General features: G+C 39.3%; 1 protein-coding gene across 1 annotated transcript in view; it reads right to left on the reverse strand.

The window, feature by feature from the left end:
• Nucleotides 1-3114: 3114 nt before the first annotated feature.
• Nucleotides 3115-18362, reverse strand: part of jeb (low-density lipoprotein receptor domain-containing jelly belly protein) — a 92342-nt gene continuing 77094 nt past the window's right edge. The window contains exon 3 of the mRNA XM_022799464.2: nucleotides 3115-16668. Coding sequence (XP_022655199.2) covers nucleotides 16603-16668 — 66 coding nt within the window. The 3' untranslated portion in view covers nucleotides 3115-16602. The remainder of the gene's footprint in view (nucleotides 16669-18362) is intronic.

Consider the following 18362-nt stretch of genomic DNA (forward strand, 5'->3'; position numbering starts at 1 on the left):
TTGTACGAAAATAAAGTCACCGAAAGCTAAATCTAACGATTACGGGGCTTTAGGTAACAGAAGCGCCGAGCTTTTTTCTTTGCAGAAAACGTGATTCCAATAGTATAGTTTGAGTCGGGCATCATTGTACTGATAAACCCAGACTTCGTTTTTTCCAGAGTTCGAATCTGTCTTGACAGATAGCCGTATATTATATTTTTAGAGTTTTCTGGTGATGTTCCCTGCTGGCAGCAGAACCATTGGGTATGGATTTTTAATGCGCAACTCCTCGATGGTCGACAAGAACTATAAGAAGGAGCTGGGTTTTTGACCTGTACCTTACACATTTCTTAGATTTGGGCTCGCTTTTAAAACGATATTCAGACTTAAGCACCCTTGTGAAGACGTTACACTCAGACACCCACGTCCCGTTACCTGTGACGGCGCATTTAAGCAAATCCGGTGTTTTCAAGTGCGTTTAGGATATCTTAACGCAGGGATTATCGGTTCCGCATTTTGTCGAAATTCAGCTTCTGTGATAAAATTTCTTGCTTGCAAACGGCGTTTTGAAAATAGTGAGAATAAAGCACGCCTGGGAAATCTAACCCTTTTGCGAATGTTCTAAACGCGATTCTCCGATTCTTCAACAGGAACTAGTTCGCTTCTATAACGTTTTGGTCCTACTTGCTGTAACATGTCACCTGACGCAGGGGTTGCCTTCAAAGATCTCCCATCCATTGCGAACTCATTTTTCCACTGTCTGTACACGAGGAGGCATCGATTCACTGCCTGGTCCTAAAAAGCACTGGCACCACTTGGGAGCGCTTCCTACTACACAGTATGACGTTTATTTTTTAATGTACCATATTTTTCCTGCTAGAAAAGAAACAAAATACGGCCGGAGGTTATTCGCTTTCAAACATTTGATCGGGAACTTCGAGCGAGCCTGCCAAAACAAATTCGCAAAGGCGGACACGCGATTGGTGCAAACGTGACGCGCCTGAATTACCATATTCAATGAAATATTTAGCCGCCCGCACATAGTGATATAAACAATAAACACTGTAATACGCTATATCAACATATCAGACATTGCTTTTTACAAGCATTTATATTCCCAGGACCGATTCTATACAATATTCTATTATGTACAGTTTACGAAAAAATGCAAAATACATAAAATCTAAAATATTGTTTATACACACGAGGAAGCTGCGGAAGTGAGGCTAGGCTAATTCTCCTTGAAATTCAATTCGGGCTCTAGTAAACAATAAACAAATCAACTTGATCTGTTTTTTAACATATAAACAATTATAATCGAAATTCTTTATTTATGAGAATACATTATAGTAAATATGTAACATTAACAATACGTAAACACCCTGTTTTCTATCGGCACATGTAAACAACTAAAGTGTTATTGTTGACTTTGTTTTGGATTTTCTATTCGAGCTACCATTCAATGGAACGAAAAACATACGACAAAAAAACAATTGACAAGCTAGAATTATTTAGAAAATTCATATTCTTGACAAACGATCTTGTTAGTTACTAAAACTAAGATAATATTATTTAGATTTGTTCATTTACGTCAGATGTACATCGACTAGCCGGCATAATGTACAGTGCTTTAGCATTTGCTTGCGTATTTTGCTGTTATTACAAACGCTCGTCCGCCCTGCACCAACTTCTCATAAGAACAATAGGTGTTATTTACGTACGTTAGTTATCTGGGCTACATGAAAACAATTCCAACAAAGCGACAAACGTTCGAACAATGTTTGTCCTTATGACGCAAAGTGCGATGCCTATATGGATCCCTAGATCATACCATATACCATTGTACAGGACGGTTCGTACAGGATCGGATTCGGATGGGACGCTTATTAAATCGTGCTCATTGATCGCTTAGAAAATCCTGCTTAGTGCCCACAGTCGAAACATAGCCTGTCGTTAAACGTAGTGACGTTGTGGGGCCTTCGTGAGGGATGGGCCAAATTTTACAATGTACAGATTTACCCATGGCTAGATCGCTTTTCTCCATGCGTTTTCAGGATGAGGTATTGGCTCATTTTTACTTGTGCCAAGTGTCTTCCATGAGCTACTGATAGATATAAAGTAGCTGTTTTAATATTTAAGACGAATTTGCTGGTGGATAGCAGTGAGTCAATATGAAATAGACAAAACCTAATCAGCTCTCTCGGGCCTTGCGGAATCAGAGATTTGATCGCCTAGCAATATCGAATTCTCTATATATTTTATATAAATCTGGAATTTAGAATAAAAATCCAGCATCCACATTAGAGAAGCAATGGAAGATTTTTTGACTGAGGTGATTTTAAACAGAGAATAGACAGAAAATACGAGTAACACCGTGGTCTTCTACCGAGCAAACGAAAACTATTCATTAAAAAAGGGAAAACCTCTATTTGAGCCCGTTCGATATCTCTCTAAAACCTGCTCCAGTCGGATATATTCGAAATGTTGGGTAAAACTCTATTAGCTTACATACAGAGCATCGCATTATAGATTGGAACCTGAACTAAAGCTGTACATGTGGTTTTTTTCGACTTACATGTATCCTCGTTACTGCTCCTATTAATTTCCCAATCGTCAACTTCAATCGTTAACTGTCAAGTGAAAACCTCGTCGATTTTTCCTTCCAATGAGGGCCGATGTATGTGCGTTTTTTGCGTCGAAATCGAGACAACGGTAATTGAAATGAATAAACTAACTTTATTATAGGCTGCAACGCGAAGGTTTTACGCTTCCTTAGGAATTCACGCCAACGTGAGCACTCCGTTAGTTAACGGACAGTCTTCGTTCTCTATCAAAGGCAACTTTACCAACAATCCAGCTATAGAAACTACGATGGAAGTTATTGTGGCTTGGCTTCATCAAATGATTGCCATACAATGGACAGCTTCTCGACCGATCTAAAGCCTTCAGAAGCAGCTGGAATCATGCTTCAAACTTCGTCATGCGTTATCTACGTGCGTCACGCAATATGAAAACAACAGTAATAACGATCATTGTATCTTCTTCGCGAGCTGAAATGCGTTGTGTGATCCTGCTTGCTAAATCTACCTACCTAAATCTAAGTACACCTCCTATATAAATAATGAAAACAGGGTATTTTTGAGCCGAAGAAAATATGGTTTTATTATCATTTGACGATCTCCACCAGCATTATTAATAATATCGTTATATCATTTCACCAGGATCGCAGTTCTTCTCATAATCGTCTATTACCTCCTCGCCTTATAATTATAGTAATTATTATAATACTAATAATAATAATAATAATTATTATTATTATTAGTAGTAGTAGAATATTGATTTGATAAACTTGTTAACATTATTGTTAGCAGGAGCGTATTAAGTTTTTTTTTTATCTTTTGGGCAATATCTCCTAGTTGTTTCATGCTCCATCGCATCTTGTGCTTTCCTTTAGCTTGCTTTGTAGTTATCGGATTCATTTTTACCGTGTTAATTCTTGGTACGAGTACCATTGTGAACCTTTTGTTTTGATCTACGTCCTCGTCGATCTCCGCCCTGCATTGGACCGAGTTCCGTTCAATATGTTTTTCTTGCCCTTTGTGATTTTATTCCGCCCTGAATTCCTGCCTATCGTGCGTTTCTCCTTCTTGCCCATGGCGGGTGGCGTTATCACCTTTTCAAAACCCATTTCGCTGGATCATGTCATCGACGTTTGGCTGTTATGCTGTCGTCTGTATCAGTTTTGTGACTATTCATTTTGCCTTTATTATTGTTGTGATGAAGCTTCATTCCATTTGGTAATAATGACTAGTAATTTTTTTTTTACTGTTTTAGTTGAAGAATTCTAGAATCTTAGTAGCAGTAGCAGCTACTCTTTACAAGATGACAACTCGTTCTGCCCGAAACAGGGTACCTCGGACGCTGCGGCGTCCCCCCAACATCGATTCCTTGCTCAGGAATCTTCTATATTGGATGCCTAATATTTGGTATATTTAAACCGTTTGTCTATTGATTAGACGTTTTAGAACAAAAGTATGAATTGGCCTACCTCATCAGAGGCTCGAATAAATCTAGCACTTCCGAAATTCGATTGTTTTACCCAAACTTCTATTTTTTGTATTGCCGCGACGGTGTCGTTTGCCGTAATATTGTTTCATCAATCGATAGCCGGCCTTGTACACATGTGGGAAAGATCATTTTCAGGTTTCTATTTGTTGTTACCATTATTATTGTTTCTACTGTGATTTCTATATGACAGTTGTATGCTGGTAGAAGATTAATGTCCATCCTAACTTTTAATCGGTCACTGCATGAGAGCGCATGTTGTTGAGGTTGTTCATTGAATTAATGAATATACAGACGATAAACACTGCCTGGGGGCTCGGAGGTACTAAGGTTCGAAGGTCGGAGCATATGAATCATCGAATGATTGTCCTCTAGAACCATTACTCAGAACTGTATCTACAAAGTAGACAAGTAACGAGATCGATGGCTAGGGGAGCAACCGACGATCAACTAATACTAATTGATTCGGTATGAAGCGGGGATTGTACACATAGCTCTTTATGTTCATGTAAACTCATTGTTATATATATATATATAGATTTATCTTCTTTCATATATATTTATATAGTGATTTTGTCAGCCTTATCTATTATTATTTTCTTTTATTTAGTTTTGTGTGTATATATATTTGTATAGAGGTGGTATATATATATATATATATTATATACTGGATACAGACGGAGCGCATTTTATTTACAGCTGAAGGCCTTGCAGAGTTCCTGAAGGCCATGGATAAATTCGAGGAGTAGAAAGCACTCCCCATAATTACAGCTATTGTCTTTATTGTTATGGTAACAACGATACAATATGATACTTAACGTAGAATATAAAGCACAAAACTAATTTTAAATTAGCCTAATATGGCGTTTAGCTGGGAGGTGCGCATGGTGTACATAGGTGGACTGACAATGTTATGAGAGATAAAAGAGCGTGTCGGTTTTCTATAAAGATAATTTATTTTCGTTAGTTTTCCTGGTGGTTATCAATGGCAATTTCAGATTGAATACATGATACGGGGGCGACGAACCGCAAACAGCTATCATAACAACAATAATAACAAGTAAAAATAATAGTAACAATATGAAAATATATGATGCATATGCGATATGCTCAATTAGCAGGGGAAGAGTTCCCCTTGTGGAGATTATCCATCGTCTGGTTTAATTATCAAGCCATTATTGCTGGCCCTCATCGTTTCACTACATACCTCTTAGCACTCAGGATATCGTTATCTAGTATTAGCATCTTGTCTTCGTTACTTCCACTCATTTTCGTCGTACTTTCAGCATTAACATCATTTGAAACATCTTCACTGCTCAGGCAGGGTTGTTAGGTCGTGAACTTTCATTAAGGCAGGCTGCTACGCAATCTTCGCAGGCACAGAACACAACGCTCAGCGTCACAGATTGTGGGGCATCCCGTTTACGTTTCGTGATTGAGTATAATCCCATGACGTATCAGTTATACTATATGCGATGAGACTGCTAATCTTCCTGTTCCATAGTATATGTCTATTTAGATACAGTCCATCTCGATATAATATCTATATACTCTATGTACTATATATAATATGACCGTTGATTTCTATTAGCTAGGCAAGGTCCGTAGGACATACTGTTTAGGCCACTTTGTGAACGTTGCGGAAAACCTTGTTGATTTTTTGGTTTCGATATTTACGAGGCGAAATTTCTACTTGTATGTCTTGTCTGTTGTTTCCTTTTTTGACCGATATTTATCATACGTCAGATCGATGAGAAGCCGTAGGCGTTTTCAGATCGAAGAAGATCGGTTGCCGCGGGGATCGGCAGCCAGCTTTTTCTTAGATAGAAATAATAATAAGATTGGTCACGTGGTATAAATAATGCAATACTCGGAATTACAGTCGCGTTTCGCAAGATGCAGATGTGCGACTTCTGAGTAACGTACGGTTACCACTGTCTATATTTTACTGAATTAATTTCGTCAAGGAAAATAACGTTAGTTGTTCCGCAAGTTTCTGTGGAGGACCCATGTACCGCGCATATTTGTTGTGGGCCTTTTAGGACTGAGGTTGTTATAAGGACAGGTAATGGCGGGTGGTCGCGGGCTGGCGAACGAAGATTAGATCATGGCTGTATTTGAGGATGAGCGGATGCAATATGATGGCTATCTATCTGAACGTGATTCTGTTGTACTCGATTTGACAAATTTTCCTACAATAAGTGTTCATAGCACTTTAATACATATATGTATATGTATGCCTGTCTATCAATGGCCTTCTAAGATAACATAGAAATGTAGCTGGTGTGTTGTATTGGTACGAAATGGTAACGCCAAGTGCCTTTCTTGCAGCAGTCTCTTGCGATCGTGTCCGTATTTGACGTTTTTTGCCGTGTATTTATAGATGCAGGATGTACGTGCATATAGCTTGTCTCAGGCGAAAAGAAGATGTGCCACCTGAAGGCTTCTGCTTCGGCGGTTCCCCAACATTTAAAGGATGACGCCAGCATACCCCTAAGGAAGATTCCGAATGGGCCTTCCCTCAGCTCGCACCTCCTCCAATTCCAGCTAGCAGCAAATCAAGCGTTAATTCAGATGTATATATAAATGCGATAGCTACGTAAGTACAGAACTATTTCCAGTGATATCCATAACCGGCTTTTTCTTAAACCGTGACTGTGAAATTAAATAAATGGCCAACTGTCATGAACCGATTCATCAAGTCCGGCGCCATTTTTTCTGCAACACTGCGATCAGCCGGAGACCCAATAGTTATACCTAGTCACTCTGTAATCGAAAATTGTCGGATCCGAGTGTAAATTGATTGTGTACAGGTTCTTTACATAGGCAAGGCGGCGTGTTCTCTTAGGACCTAAGCAGAACATGTCTATGCGCTGAAGTCAAGCTTAATCGATAAAGTCTAATTGGAAGTGATGAGTGTTGTTTTTGAGTACAATATATTTGAATTGAGGATTATAGGGCATTTTGTTACACGGTAATATTTGGGCTGATCGACCCATGATGGTATTGTTGTTGTTGTTGCCTTTGATGGTGATCTCACAATGCTATAAGTTAATGTAAAGTACAAATGCTACTGTCGCAGTGACTATGTACTGGACGTACAACAAAATATTGCGACATCGAAGTTGACTTTAGGCTGATCCTGGCACCTTAATACTTTACGCTAACATCGCGCACTCTGCTAAACAAAGGACGCAACCATATAAAGAACGATTCAAAGCTTAGCAGAAGTTTATATGGAACTTGAAACGGTGGGCCAATAAATACAAGTTAATGCTTATCGTTCCGCCACTAATTTGTCCTAGTATTTCTTGTGACACTTCTCGAAACAAAACATGTACTACTAATCTATAAAGACATTAATTCTCTCATATAGAAATAATTGCACATTTTAACCCTCACGTAACGTAAGTTATCCACTCGGGAATTACTATTTTATTATTATTTTCGCCTCCAATAAAGAGAACAAATGGCAGATTTACATAATGTAACCCGCTCGTTGGGCAAAGACAATGGTGGTTGCGTCACTTGCCCCAAGCCTTTGCATAGGGACTTTTGCTATATTGTCAGGTTATAGGTTTCTCAATTGTGTTTAAGCGGCCGATTACGTCCGCCTTTTTTTCTATTATCTGTTACAGCAGGTAGTGTCACGTAGGGTTTATAAACCAGTCGATACCGAGCGTTTTTACCATATTATTATTATCTTTGAAATTTGCTACATCCTAGACGAACAGACGATGACTCCTGTTAACAGACTATCCGTCCAGGGAATATCAGGGAGCGCATTTCACGAACAACGAAAAAAAAATCGAATCGTTATAAAACGGGCGTTGAGGTCGAAATGGGGTGAACGTATCAATCATACTAATTACCTTAAAGGTTCGTTCGTTAGCAAGGTACTGTATCAACCGTCTCTTCGCTTCGGGGATTATCGTACGGTCTTGTTTTTTCGGCTTTGTTTTATAGTCAACTATATCTCTGTTTCCTGTTGTGTTCTTAAATTATCGTTTTTGCCGTCGCTGGTCCCGCCTCCTAAGCGGTAACAGGTTCCGGCAGGTGTGCATGGCTTGTGTACGATTCGCCACATCGACCGAGCACGCCTCTAGTCACGTAAGGTTCGGTCAGATGCGTGACCGCTTCTCCAGTTGAACTGTTCGCCCATGTTGTCAAAATCATGCAGCTATACTACTGCTTTTTCTCGTGCTAGAATCAACACCTCGATCATCACATGGGTTTGTTTTTCCTTTCCAGCTATTAGGTCTCTTCTTAACGTGTTGTTACCGTATCGTGTGATGGCCCCGTTCTGCCTACGCTCCTCCACGGCTCGCGGCAGGCCCAATTGACCAACAAAGCAGTTATCCGAATAGGACAATAATTGGCATAGTTTGTTTAATTGACTACTTTCGGCCATCATTTTCACTGGGAATATTCTTCGTTACAGCAACAGCCCCTCAACATGTATCACCATTCGTTCGCTTACTTGCTATCAGTAGATAAATAAATGAACCAAATGTAGATTATACAAATTCGGACCTCGAACACCACTCGCGAGAAAGCACAGAACTCAATAGAATAATTCAGGACAATGTTACCATGTCTTCGGCCCAGAAAAGCCGATGCTGCCATGATGAGGTACTTTTGCCCATTCTCGTTGTCCTCTAAACGTTAGCCGCTTATGCTGCATACTGCTCATAAAGCTCAAATGTGTGCTTTCATATATATATTGAATAGTATGTTGAATCATCTGGTGTCCTGTTATCGATGCACCTTTGGATAAATAGGCCAAAGGAGCAGACTGTGGCGAGATGCTACCTTAATTGGCGTTCATTATGATCAGGAGATCGAACGAACGAAAAACAGAATTGATTTGAAAAGTATGATGACCACTAGAAAACGGAGATCAAATACACTCCAGAGCGAGCCTTTCTATTAACTAACAGAGATCCAGCTATGGCTTTTTGTCCTGGTTCAAGCCGTTCGATCTGTGAAGCTTGAAGTTAGAGCAGCCTACGTAGACAGTCTGCGTCGAGCATACTACAAATCCCATCCATATCCCCTTGTCTACGTCCAAACGAACCGCTTCGTATTGGATTTTCTACTCAGTCTCCTGATAAAAACCTAAATAGTGTACTGCAATTCGCAATGCTCACTCTCGAATGCCATCATATCGCATTCGGATAGTATTTAAAAAAAAAAAAACAGAGCAAAATAATTGCGACGAACTAAGAAAGACAACTTCCTTTTCCTGTTGTCGATTATGACCTTGATCTAAATTCTCGCTTATACGTTTCTCTGGCCTTACCAAGTGCCTAGCTTAATACGGGCGCGATTCTTCGGCAGGCCCTGGTTGCCGTCTTTCCAAAAATAACCGAAGCAGGGAGTCGGAGAAGGCAAGCCGAAAACATTTCTCCCATGCAATGAGTCATGACACTGGTCTGGCTTTGGTGTATCAGATCATGCGTTCACGTTTTCATCACCATTATTACCGCTTTTAGATTAATATCTTGTCGTTTAGCCTAGCTCCTCCCTAGATGCATTGTCGTCACTCTAACTACAAATGCAGCATCAGATCATTCTGTACTCGCCGATCGGTTTACACGTAATAGTACGTGACTTACTACTTAAATTTAAGTTCGAAGTAGCTAGTGACTTTTTTCCCCCGTATGCTTTGTATCTATCTATTGAAGAGGCGCAACTTACAATAGTTACGTGTCACAATTAATCTACGTAATCTGTGTACGCATATATTCGTACGTATGCCAACAGGCGATATAGCTATTTGTTGCTAATTACTGTTAACTGTCATAATAAATATAATAACAATAATAATTATTATTATCACAAATACAGATTGGACAGTGTTTAAGATAGCCAATATCGACGATAGGGCTGCTGCTGCTGCTGCTGTTTCATCATGAGCCTATTGGACTGCTGTTATCACTGACGGATAGACCGACTGGCTACTGAGTTTGGTCTTTGACTGATTGGCTGATCGATGTAGATACGTTAGCAGACTGATGCACGCTAGGCCAACAGCCGAGCTGCGGAGGAGCGGCGTGTCTCTGCCGTTTGCACTTGTTATCAGGTGAGCTCTAAACGGTGAAATAATCCATCAGCCTTGTTTTTGTTTTGTTTCCATCTTACTTTTTATATCAGCCTCTCTATTCGTCTAAGTCATACTCTCTGCGTTTCGTTAGTTGTTAGTTTTCTATGGTTACTCAGTACAATTGTACCTACTTGTCGTAACCCAGCCTCGTACTTCTTCGTTATCTTACATTGATTGTGCTTCAACACGTATTTCCTGTCCTCGCGTTCGTTATACAAACATCATAAGGTAGGCATATTATCTCACCTTTAGATCTTATTTCGTCTATCTGTTCTTGAGTGCGATAGGTTACGTGCTGTTCTGCGCCACCCCGCTAATCTGTTGCCCTATGCCTTATGTCCTATGCTCTATGCTCGCCCCTTACGTTTCCGTTTCGGCTTGACTCGAAGTGTTATTTTGCGTTGCCCGTGCCTTTCTTAGTTGCTCGTTGAATATTTTGGATTTCCTTGCTTAACTCGCATATGCAGGCAAAGCTTTACGCCTGTATGATAGCTCTTCCCCCTTAACAGCATCGATTTTTGTCTTTTTCCTTTGTATGCAGTGAATTTAGCATCTATTTGTTTCTCGTACTTGCTCGTTGTTGGATTTGTCAGTTGTTTTGTTGTGCGTGTATATGTGTGGGTGTGCAATATTGCTTGAAGCAATAATGTCCTTCTATGCTTTCTGATTTTATTCAAACGATATTATCATTGGCATTACTATTATGGTCGTTATTTGATCTCTGATTTGCCGTGGTGCTATCGCTGTGCTCTTCTTCGTTGGGATCTGTTTTGCGTTCATGTGGGGCCTGCGGACGACAGTTACCATCCCAATCACGGTTTTTACGTTCAGTTAGCAGCTCATCCCTTCTTGTAAGCCAGAGAATTTCGCTCGTATCTCGTGCTAGCCCTTGATTCTGGCTAATGGGTACGTTATCCATTACTGTTTATCTGATCTTTCATACTTTTCAACTTGATCTGTCATATTTGATGCCAACGGTAATCGCTTCGTATTCTATCGCTAGTTGTCGCAGCTTTTCAACTGCTGGAACTTTGTTGTTTCCGTTGTTGTGCCTATAGTTGTTGTCGTTGTTGCTGTTATCATTTTGCTGTTCGATTTCACTTGCGATGGTAACAGTGATCCTTGAAATAAAAGCAGCCCGAAAATGTGTTTGGTTATACTGCCTTCAACTAAAATCAGAGGCATGACAATACCTATTACACGACATTTAGCCACACAAATATAGAGAAAAAAAAAAAAGCCATCGGCAATTCGACATTACAACAAGTCCGCCATTCTCAGATGCGTATTCTAAGGGTGGCCGCGTATCTTTACTTGACGGAGGTGACGGTGTTGTTAGCATAAACTTTATTTGCTGACCGCTCCGTAAAAAGCCATCGCCTTCATTTCAGCAAATTAGCTCCAACTACCGTCGAACGACAACCGTTTAATGCTTCTATAGCCATATTCTCCCTTCTACTATATATGTACGAACTACCCGTGCGTGTATAGAGATATAAATAAATTTTATATATGTTTATATGCATGCGGTCGTCTTCACTGTCATAACGTAGCATGCGTACAATCACGTAACATCCAGCGCCGTGTGATGCACTGAAGTCAGAGAGAAGACACACTGAGCGGGGCTTTAAATGATCATTTATAAAAATAAAAAAGAAAGGAAAAAAAAAAAAAACAACACATTTTTTGACTAACGGGAATGGTGAGCACTTTTGGCGGTGGGCAAAGCGAAAGACGTGAGTTCTGGAAACGGAATTAATCGTTGCGTAAAACAGCTGTAAATTAGAGCTGAATACGCCGGGTTGTGTTTGTATGTGCGTATGTAGATATACGTGTGAACATTTGTTCTAGTGAATGGGTGCATTTGTGTGCAGGGGATATTAAACAAACATTACTACTGCCGTTGTTATTGTTACTATCTGGATCTTTATTTTTTGTTTTCCATATTGTTTTTTCCCCATTCTTTCATATTTGACACATTGAGGAGCTCTGGTGAATATCGGCGCGTATGCTGCCGCATATTTCTTCCACAACACAAAAAGAAAATAGTCCTCGCTTAATCGTTTTCCTCTAAGCTCCTTAATTAGAGCATGCGCCTGCGGCTGATACTGCGGAGATATCTGATGGGGGCAGAAAAACCCCAGGAAAGAAGGTTAAGCAGGGAGGGCTTGGCAAACTAAAGGGCTCTGATGCAAACGGTGGACATCTTTATTGCTTTCTATCTAAACATTGCGTTTGTGTTTTTTTACTGTTTTTTTTTCCATCGATCGAGGGTCTTCACTTAAAGCAAATACGAATACGTATCCTATCGTTTATTATCATTGTCACTGTTTTTTTTTCGTGCTTCACGTCGTCAGAAGCACGTTAGAGATTCAAGTATTTTTAAGGCGATGCTTCAGACATTAATTTTTAACGGGTGTATTTCATTTCACAAACATTATCTGCAATGGAATTATAATTTGTTGCGCAAACTCTGCACTTAACTAGGCTAAACTATTCCTTAATAATGTTCGTTGCTGGTTTATTGTGAACGGCATAATACCGAGGACCTTTATAGCACTTGCGCTACTTTTTGCTTGCTAGAAACGTAGTCGTATTTATACATAACAAAGATACGGAAAGACATTTTGAAATAAGTCACCGATTTTAGGTTGCAATATGGCTGATATGGGAACGAGGATTAGATGATATAGATATCAAACCCCAAGATGCCAACCAACAAATGAAAGCCTGTATTTTCTTCGCGATGTTGAAAGAGTATAGCGGGTCCTCTACTTAGCTAATATGAAATGATATGAGATATCATCTTAGATGCTCAGGTCATGTATCATTGATGGAGCAACCAATACTGCGCGACGGTCTGAATGGGTAAAATCCAATGTCCAATTTCAATCCATTGTTAACTATACGACTATGAATGACGTATTCATTTCGAAAAAAAGCTCGAACTGTTAATATGCGGTAATAAAAACATACACTCCAGAAGGGAGCAGCTTGAGTTGGCGATTTGATCGGTCCGTGATTTATTACAAGAACGAATTTCTCATCAGGCCTCTGAGATAATCACTAATAGGCAGCGGCTGGCTTGAATCAACTGCGTATGAATGAAACAAATCAGTATCGTTCGTAAAAAAGCGTCCTAATAAATACAATAGCCTTTATTTTATTTCGACCTATCAGATTTTCAGCAGCTGATGTCTTGTGTCTGTTTGTAATGTGAGTTTTTACATATTTCCTATTAGTCTACTGTTAATGCGAACGACTTGGCTCTGTCGAATAGGGTACAGTTGTTGTTATTACCTCACCGAGCCAGTGAAGTCTCTTTTATATATATATATATATATATATATATATAAAAACTGCTGTTTTTCGACACCGACACTCATCTCCTGTACTGCCGCCGTACAGCTGTCTAGGTACAGATCATAGATTAGTGTGTAAACACACGTCATCCGTGTTTCTTCGATGAGTCGGCATGTGGCGCTTCGTTAGCTAAAGAGAACCATTATAAGAAAGGTCATCCCAAATCCTGCGGCCTGTCATCTGCCCATTGTTGTCACTATGGTCACTACCGTTGACAGGCTGATATACATATATATCTAGAGAAAGAGAGCTATATATTTTTTTTAAGATTGGTAGTATATATATATATATATATATATATATATACGTATTCATGTAGTGGTTGATGCCTAAAGGACGACGATAGGATTATGGTTAAAGACGTTTTTCTCGTATACTTGATAAAACACGTTCTCGTTTTATCAAGTCTACGAGACGTCTACGTTGCAGATAAAGCGAAAAGTCTACGTTGGCGACCTTTCGCTTTATCTGCTTTATCGATTGCCGTCTTTGCGTAGACGAGCATCATCACTAGTCGTTTGTCATTATTATAATTAGGATTTATAGTATGTTCATAATTATCATGTATCAATCCATGTATATGGTATTCTAGTTTAGCTGATTGTCATCGTCTCGAACAGATGCAGCAGTAATAATATCAGTGGTAGGATTATTATTAGGATTTTCGTGCCAGCTCATGGAACGCTCGCCAACTTTTTCTTCGGCGGTCTTTGCTTTTTCTTGCGATCGATATTTATTCTGTTTTTTGCCCTATGGTCGTCATACTGGTCGTCCCGCGGCAGACGACTGACATTGCACTTACTTCACAGCTTTACCTGCTGTCTTTGCTTTGAAATTTGCCATCGCGAAATTCGTATTGGTTTATAATACTGTCGCTTAAGTACTTATCAGTTCGACGGGCTGTTGACTCTACGTATCCGTTATGCAGTCTCTTGTTTTTTTCTGAGATAAGTATCAGTTTATATTACGATTGCCCACCTGTTGTTCTCGTTTGATTGTCGACAACGGTACGTTGTTTTCTGATTAAAGGTACTGTCAACTCTGCTAATTACTTACGTCGAGCTAAAGTTAAAGATATCAATCAGCTTAAGTTTTACCTACACGGGCGAGGCTGGAAACAGGAAATCGATCTGAAGGGACAGTTCGGACTATTCTGCTAGTTGAAACAGGTTCAATGAAACAGAGTGGACGTTTGATTTGCTATCGCCTATTTTTTTTCTTATTGTCTTTATTGCAATTGTTAATTATTCATTTATAGTCCTCAACACACCCTCATCATAGTTCACGTTGGCCTTTAGGTATATATATATATATATATATAGAGCTGAGCAAGAAGAGGAATAAAAGCGTGATTGTCTCATTAATAGGATTAGTTTCACTAATATATCTGCTCGATAGAATGGTTAATTAATCATTCGCACGATTTATCAATCAAACAAGCAGGTAAAGATCATTATTTCGATCGTCTCCCTCATGATTGCTACAATTATTGGAATAGTATTCTTGCTCTTTTTCCCTCAATTGTATTGTTGTAATCAATTATATATTGTTACTTGTCTCGACTATTGGCTATCTATGTCCTTCTAGTGCCTTAGGGGACACCGAAGGTTCGTTTGCATCTCAGTTGTCCACCTCGCGAGCTTCGACACCGTAAATTACTACTGTTAACAAGCGACCTTCGATCAGGCTTCTTCAGTGCATTCATTAATGCCCTGTAGATTTCTGTCTAACCTGCGTCAGATTTTTGCTTACGTTTTTAGCAGGTTCTTACATAAGCAGTAGAGTTCCTAGCTATCCATTAGTAATCACCTGGCCGTACGAAATAGCCTTTTCCGCGATGCCTCATGACAGATTGTCTTGCTTGTTTGGCGCATTAGGTCGAATTCGCCACACGATCTGGCGGCATTATCTCTTATGTCCATATCAGGAGCATACATTTCCGTTTCGTATGTTTTTCTGTTGTTTAAGGTATTTACAAAGTTGTTGGTTGCCACCAACTCCGGTTGCTGCCAGGGGTCGTATAAATCCAGCGCAGCTATTTTAATCCTCAACTCTCTGCCTGCGTTTGACTCTGGCCTATCGGACGTGGGAGTTTCGTCTGTATGGTAAAGTTCTCAGCACCCTGGATTGCTCAATGTCAGTTTTCGTCGTCTCTCTCATAATGCATGGATTAGCTACCACCTCCTTTACGGCGAGATCGCCGTCAGGTCGAATCGGGCACTGCGTCGACTTTACTCCGCCGTCATACCGCTTCCGTCGCATCATTTATATACATCGATTGTTATCGTTACACCGTAACAGCTTACTATAATGTGTGTGTATGTGTGTGTGTGTGTGTGGGTGTGTGTGTGTATATATATATATATATATATGTATATATATATGTATATATAACTTTATGTATGTGTGTAGATCGTCATTTGCTTTAATGCTGTAGCATTATTGTTAGTATTATTATTCTTTCTCTCCTTCACAATCACTCTGTCGTCACTTTTTTTTGCTTAGCAGTCAGAATATTTAATCGTTTGGGCCCTAGGGCCTCCTTTTTACCGAGAGGTCCCAAGAATATACCCGTATACATTAACGTTATCATAATTATTAGTCACTTCTATGTTCGTCCTCATCTACCGAACATTGAATTGAAGATCATGAAGATGATTGTCTCATTAGATTGTCATGTTCACTCTTCCGCATCATATCCTAGGTCCCGTTATTATAACCTTAGCTCGTTCTTCCACATTACGCTGTTCTGCTTTCTCACTTGTCTGTGTCCCGTCCCTGAATGCGAAGTCCTGTATTTTACCTAGCATTTATTAGTTTACTTGTGTCTCGTGAGTAGCTGTGTATGATTGTCATATATTGCGTTCGTCTAACATCCGACTGTTATTGTCTACCTTCCTCTAAAGCCGCTTTCACCGCCTTGTCTCACTCGTTTGGTTTTTTTTTCTCTTTGTTTGAACAAATTTGTTCTTACAAACAGAGTAGCTAAGCAGTTTCTAGCTCGTTTAGAAGTGGCTACTGCTTGTTTTCGTTATTCGGTCGTTTCCTTCGGTCACTCGTAACATCTTTGGATGCCGCGGCCGCTTTGATTAATTGTATCGACCACGTGCCCACCGCAGCAATGCGTCTGCTAAGACATCGAGGTGCGCTTTCGTCTGCAAATATACCAAACACAAGAGCTTCCATTGTTAATGAATTTTCAGCTTTTGAATGTGTCTTAGTGTTAGCTGATTGGGTAAAGTATTTGTTTGCTAATTTTAGGGACACATTGTGGTTTCGATTTAAATACGGGCATAGATACCCTTTGTTTCGCCAGCCCTGGAAGCCAGCCCTCATGTAAGATGCCGAACGGCTATCGGAGGTAAAACTCAATCAGACTGGAATTGGATCAAAGGATTGGACTATCTGTAGAACTGGTTTCCAGTTTGCTAAAGCTTTCTTCACATCTACTGGATATTATGCAGATTCCGTGATGACAGTATCTTGCAATAGCCTTCAAGCGTTGAAGTTAGTAATTGCACTTCATCGATGTTGTGCATGCTTTGATTTTAGTTTGTCGCTATGTTCGGGTGAGGTATGGCCTAAATAAGGCTACATGTAGTAGAATTTCATTAGCAGTTGTTCATTATCTAAACAATGAGGAGAAAATACATCTCAACTAGTAAAACTAAGCAATATATGAATATGACATCATTTGTTTTGCTTCTCCAGAAATGGTATGTATGTTAACTAAATAAATAGCCTACTTTACTCAGAGTAGTAAACAGTAACTCGAGATAAACTAGTCTGACATAATACGTTTTTTTTTTTCTTGTATCTTTGTTCCGTCGCTTAAATGACGTACGTCTTTTTTTGTACCAAATTTTTTACCTAATTTTTATACCTAACGTTTCGTCTATAATGTAATCAATTTTATCAGAACCTATAAAATATTACATAACAGATAACAGCTTGCGAAAAGTATAAATTCATTATGAGAGCTACAAGCGAGTTATTGTTAAAATTATAGTGGATCAGTTGACCTAAATATATGTATTGAGCGTATCGAGTATCCCATGACTGCATCGTTACATAAACAATAACCCCTGAACATTTCATTTTATTTTATGAACGACATGTTCGGCACAATGACTTTGACTCATTATCAGGCCACAATTTATCATTCCCTATAACAAATCCAACTAGACTGACATAGTATGAATATTATAATAGACCTATAATATCAAGAAAACTTTGCCATTTATATACTTTTATCTGAGAAATCCCAAGGCTCGATCTACAAGATTGAATAGTTTATGACTGCAGGAATCGGCCGGCTAACCGTTTATCTTATGCGTAATTCAGCAGGAATACTCGTTTCTCCTCAGTATACTTTATATATATATATATATATATATATATATATATATATTTTTTTTTTCATATAAAGCGCTTCATATAAGTATCTATTTTATGGAATAATGGTTTTTAGCATTCTCTTTTTGTGGCTTATCGTTACAAAGAGCCTTGCCATACTTCCAGAATTCTAAGAAATACAAAGGAACGCTGCTTGTGGCACTTCACTCCAAGGTAATTTTCGACCAACCAGGCGGCAAACTAAAACGTTCTGTCCCCTCGGGCGATACCTGTCTGATATTTACAACTGCTCGTAACACGAAATATATGTCTGTATATATATATATAAAGACATACAAAAGTGAATTTTGGAGATGAGCAAAAAATCAACTGTCGCGGACAATTTGAATAGGCGCCACTCTGGTCGCTATAAGCTCACGAACGAATTTTTAGGGTAAAACAAGCAACAGCAGTAGGTAAGTGGCATAACTCTGAATTTTACAACAAGCCAGAT

The sequence above is a fragment of the Varroa destructor genome, unplaced genomic scaffold, assembly GCF_002443255.2.
Source record: "Varroa destructor unplaced genomic scaffold, Vdes_3.0 BEIS01000003.1, whole genome shotgun sequence".
In the NCBI taxonomy this organism is placed as follows: Eukaryota; Metazoa; Arthropoda; class Arachnida; order Mesostigmata; family Varroidae; genus Varroa; species Varroa destructor.